The sequence below is a fragment of the Numida meleagris genome, chromosome 27 (assembly GCF_002078875.1).
Source record: "Numida meleagris isolate 19003 breed g44 Domestic line chromosome 27, NumMel1.0, whole genome shotgun sequence".
Classification (NCBI taxonomy): domain Eukaryota; kingdom Metazoa; phylum Chordata; class Aves; order Galliformes; family Numididae; genus Numida; species Numida meleagris.
In genome coordinates, this window is record NC_034435.1 from 1,191,164 (window position 1) to 1,196,428 (window position 5,265).

Here is a 5,265-nt window from a genome sequence, read left to right on the forward strand (position 1 = left end):
GGGGGGGGAGGGGGGGCTGTCGGGGCAGGGAGTTGTGCAGAAACCAGTAGGATCGAGGGTCGTCGTTAAATACCGAGGGGGAGCGGTGGGTGCGGTGCCCCCAGAACGGCCAGAGCCGGAGCAGGTGCGGGATGAAGCCGGGCTGGGTGCAGGGGGCACGCAGCGGCTGCCATGGTGCTGCCCTTGGGCGCTGCTGCCTGCGGACGCTGCATCTGGCACGGACCTCCCCCCCCAGCAGCCCCGACCCCTTCACTCTAATCTGATTTCTCCCCATCATCATCTTGGTGGGCATCCCCATCGTGGCCATTCTTGTCCTCCTTGGCCAGGTGCGCCTGGGAGCCCAAGGCCGAGAGCGAGAGGAGGCCGGAGCCGGCGCTGACGGCGGGGAGGGATGGGGGCTGCAGCCCCACGGGCAGCGGAGTCAGAGGCAGTGCCAGGGCTTGGAGCTGCGAGAGCTGGTGCGCTTGGAGCTGCTGCTGTAGGGAACGAGGGGCGGGCGGGGGGGTGGGAGGGGGCAGCTGTCATTTCAAGGGCACTTGAGTCCCCCATCCCCAGCCCTGAAGGCCTGGCTGCCCCCCACAGGGAGCACCCATGGAGCGCTCAGCCCTGGCAGCCCCCCCAGCACTCAACAGCACCTCCCCCGCGTAACAAGGCCCCCAGCCCACAGGATGCCTGGCCTCGGCCGCTGGCATGCTCCGCGGATGCGGTTAAACCCCTCTCAGCCTTGACTAGGAACAGATGGTGTTTTCACAGCAAAGAGCTGCTGCAGCTCATGCCCCAAACCAAAGCCTCTCTCCTTACACTCTGTGGGACAGAGCAGAGCCCGTACTCCCTTGCAGAGCCAAGCAATGCCCCAGCGAGCCTGGACAGAACCAGCAGGGCCGTCCCACCACCTTCATCATCCCACCCCTGCCCATGGGGCACACCCTCAGCTCTGCCAAAGGCACCAACCCCATCCCCCTGCACCCGAACTTAAACATGCACCACGTACACGGATGATGGAATTCAGCTCCGGCGCCGTCACCTGCTTGGCTCGTTCAATGGCCCCCAGGACTTGCTGCTGGTGCTGGAGTGGAGAAGAGAGGAATTTGGGGTCATTTCAGGCTTAGGAAGGAAGAAGAACAGGGACACAGCACACACATCCTCCTTCCTGCTCCATCCTTGCAGCCACATGGACCCAGTGACTGTGCCCAGCCCAAGATGGGCAGCACCTCCCACCCTGCCCAGCCCTGACACAGCATCAGACCCCCCCAGAAAGCAAAAACAAATCAAGCTCCAAAAATCAGAAGCTCTCAGGCAGCACGCCAGCCCTTGGGACGTACCCCATGCTCCAACCTGGAAGGTGCTGCTGGGGGTGAGCCCTGCACCCCTCCAGACAGAGGCAGTAAAAAGGGCTGTACTGAGTACTTAAAAAATAAAGGATGGCTGTGTTTGTTCCTGTGAGAGCACGAGGTCTCCCACCACCAGGCCTGACCATCCCACTGCTGCCAGCAGTGTATTCTTTCTGTCTTGGCAGAAGGACAGGGCTGGGGAGGGGGAACGTGTCGCATTAAGAAGCGAAGGGCTTAGCTGGGGCTTAGTTATCAGCCACCTCTGATCTGCTCGGCGAGCCACTTTGCCTTCCCCCTGAGCAGGTGGGCAGCAGCATGGCCTGCCCCCCGCACCCCACAGCTTATCCAGACCCCAAAACACAGCCCACAGCCCCTGAACAGTCACCACAGGGCTCAGCCTGAGGGACAGCAAGAGAACAGACAGACAGACACTGCACTGGGGGTGCTTCAGCAGCTCCCCTTCCCCTGAGCCCTCCCAATTAATTTCTCAGGGGAGTCGGGAGCCCGTCAGCCACATTAATTAATGAGGCAGAGGAACCTGGTCTCCAGGAGCCATATGGAGGTATTTTTTAACATTCAGCCACCCACCACTGCCTGCACCCCGCCAGAAGCGGCTGGGAGTCACGGGAGCAGAGAGAACAGAGCCCAGCTTTGTCTGGAGCTGCCCCACAAAGCAAACGGATAGACAGACAGACAGACAGACACACCAGTCCCAGCACGGACTGGGGGTTTGGATTTAGGGTAGAACCTCTCCTGGAGGGCTCATCCTGCATGGAGCAGGCATGGGTGGGAAGGAATCAGGGCATGAGCACCCCAGGGCTCCTTGGTGCCAGAGCCTCCAAGCTGGGCAGTTAGGCAGTTACCTCCTGGGAAAGGTAGGGCAGAACCTGTGCACAGATCCCATTGAGCCTCTTGACAATTTCAGCCTGGAGAGTGGGAAAAAAAAAACAAACAACAGAGAGGAATGGCACGAGAGGACCTCACAGTGCCCACCCTGAGCACGGCCCATTCCCCGCAATGAAAACACACGCACTGGAGGGAGCCCAGTATAAGCGGGGGGACACCCCATCCCCCAAATGCTTAAATAAATCAGTGCTGCCGATGGCAAAGAGCGAGTTTTCAATATTCTTTTTCCTCTCAGGGTCTCCAGTGTTCATTTAATGAAGTCAGGAGGAACCAGAGAGAAAATTTATTATAGACCCGGGTGGGGATGCGCTGAATTACATCCGCCCTGCAGATGCAGGCGGGCTGCTGCCACAACCTTCACTTCGCTGGGCATCCTCAGCCCCCTTCTCCTTACCCCCGTGGGCTGACACAGAGCACAGGGCCGGGGGCAGCTCCTGCACCAACCTCAGAAAGGAACGTGGCAAATTTGGGGTGCGTTAAAGCTTTTTGGCTGGGGAAGAGCAAAGCAGTCGGAGTCTTGCAGCTCACTTTTCAACAGTCCAGAGGAACAGGGGAAGAGGGACCCAGAGCGTTTAGGCAAGCACTGACACGGGCTGGGAGACAGCAGTGAGGAGCTGTGGCTCAAATCCTGCAGCTTGGCCAAAGATTTCCCTCCCAAGGCGATGGGATCGGAGGCTCCGAGTGCATTTGCAGGGAGCAGAACGGCGCTAAGAGGCTTTGAGCCGAGCTGGGACACGTACAGATGACCGTGACCAAGAGCTAAAGGAGCTCACATTGTTAACAGCACAGGTAATTAGCCACCGGAGATACTTAACAGCTGAACCAGCAGCGAGGGGAACCAACAAACTCAGCCAGGCTGCAGCAGAGCCTCCACCACGAGGTGCTCAGCGCTGCCTGACCACATCCATGGGGTGGGGGACAGGCTCAGCCCCTGCCACCCAGCCCAGGTGGGTGTGCACCCAGAGCCAAAGCACCCCCAGGTGGGTCCCCTCCTTCCAGAAGGGTTTGCAAAGGCAGCTTTTCGCCAGGACGACTGATTTTTTTTTTCCTCCCAGCAAGAAAAGACGTTTTTATAAGGTCAAGGGGTGGAAAAAATGTGAAGGTCCTCCCCCACGCCAGAGCTGGCGATCCCAAAAGCAGCGCTGACGTTTGACATCCTGAAATACCACCACAGGGATAGAGGGCACAGCACGCAGCCCGCCCTCCCCCTCCCCATACCTGTTTGTGCATTTCAATATTCAGCCCATAGGACATCTCGTAATACTGCGGAGTGGGGAAGAAGAGAACAAACAGGGTCAGGACTCTCACAGGCAAAGGAGCTCCATACATCTGTGCCTTCCTACTGTCCCCTGCCTGCTCCAGCCCAGGTGGGAACCGGGAATAACCCAGAGCCCACTCAGCACCTTCACACACCCCCGGCATCACGGTGAGAGCTCGGGGCTCTGCAGATCACTGCTGGAAAGAGACACAGCCCGGCTCTACGAGCTGTGCCTGGCCCATCTCCTAACACCCACGTGGCTGCTCCGGCAGCAAATGGAAGGGCTCAGCGCTGGGCTCCAGCTGCACACAGCTCCAGCTGTTTGGGAAGGAGCTGCATGAAACACACACGCAGCCTCCCCCCCACCCCGCACACACACACGCACACACCAGCAACAGGCAGCTCCAGTGCAAGCTATTGGCAGGAGAAGCTGATTCCTGACCCCTCCAAGAGCTGTTTTTAAGGCTGATTAGGGGACTTCAGGAATCTCCTCCCTCATCTTTCTTCCTCCCAATTCTTCCAAGGGGGAAAGAAGATCCACATCCCACATCTGCGCTCGCTTCGTTCCGAGAGGAGCAGATCGCTGCCGCTCTGACACCAACTGCACCGCTCCTCCTGCTCCCACCCCGCTGCTTCTCTGCCTCCTGCAGCCCGAGCTGGAAGCACGAGCCCTGCACCGCTCCCTGGGGCTCGCTCAAGAAGCAGAGCAGCTTTCACACGGACAGGAGCCCCCTCCTTGCTCCCCACACGCTGGGCAGGACCCTGCGATGCCGAGATACCCATTCTGGTGGCATTAATGGTTAAAAAAAATTGCCTGGCCTCCAGGTGTGGCTGTGTGAGCGTCCATGCTGCACGGAGCAAGCATTTATCGGTGAGAAATGGCAGAGTTAAGCAGCGGGCTCCTCCACGCACACAGACGGCGCTGAGCGGCTCTTTGCCGGGCTCGGGGATCGGACCCATGGGTGGCACAGGAGGATGTGCCTGGGTTTCTGTTTTCCCATTGATTTCCACATCTCTTCGCTTCCTCTCAGACAGCGCAAGCAGGCACCAGCCCCTCTTTATGGGCAGTAGAGCATCCCATCAAAACACAGCTCTTTCCTGGAAGATTCCTCCTTGGGATCCCAGCTGAACCTGTGGGGCACCAGCTCCGGAACCCTTCCACCTCATCCTGCATCCCCATCCTGCATCCCCATCCTGCATCCCCATCCTGCATCCCCATCCTGCATCCCCATCCTGCATCCCCATCCTGCATCCCCATCCTGCATCCCGGCACGAGGAGCTCTGCTTGCAGGAACCCAACAGCAGCACCAGCACCTGCTCCCCACCCGTGCCACCCACGCGCTGCCCCGGCAGCTCCTCACCATGACGTAGTGACGCTGCATCTCCGATTTCTCGCTGGCGAGCTTGTCGCATTCCAACTTCAAGCTGGAAAGGCAGAAAGCAGTGAGAGAACCACGAGCAGGAGGGCAGCGGGTCGCATCCTGCAGGGTCCATCCCAGCCTGCTGCGCTCCCCAGTGCAGCTCAGCCAGCAGCCAGACCCTACCCTGGGGAAGCCCAGCCGCAGCGCAAGCCTCCAGAATTATTGTTTTCCCCCTTTCCGCTGGGTTCTTCGCACCCTTAAGAGCAAACGCGCTGCTCGCTGTGCTTTACACAGCTCCCCAGCCCGGCAGCTGCAACCAGCATGTGCCGTGGTTTTATGTTTCAAACAAGAAACAGCTTCACCTCCACCAAACCTGCTGCTCCGCGAGCGAGTCCTGCAGCACCGGGGG

The 5,265-nt window shown here is 59.4% G+C and overlaps 1 protein-coding gene across 4 annotated transcripts in view; it reads right to left on the minus strand.

Annotated features, from left to right (window-relative positions):
- The window catches only part of AES (amino-terminal enhancer of split), a 6,641-nt gene continuing 1,382 nt past the window's right edge, over positions 7-5,265 (minus strand). For 3 of the 4 annotated variants that reach the window (XM_021378545.1, XM_021378544.1, XM_021378542.1), the window contains exons 3-7: positions 4,857-4,920; positions 3,456-3,500; positions 2,195-2,257; positions 992-1,066; positions 7-476 (exon numbers count right to left, since the gene is read on the minus strand). In XM_021378545.1, the coding sequence (XP_021234220.1) occupies positions 255-476; positions 992-1,066; positions 2,195-2,257; positions 3,456-3,500; positions 4,857-4,920 (469 nt within the window). In that variant the 3' untranslated portion in view covers positions 7-254. The remainder of the gene's footprint in view (positions 477-991; positions 1,067-2,194; positions 2,258-3,455; positions 3,501-4,856; positions 4,921-5,265) is intronic. The other variant, XM_021378543.1, reaches the window with a different exon arrangement.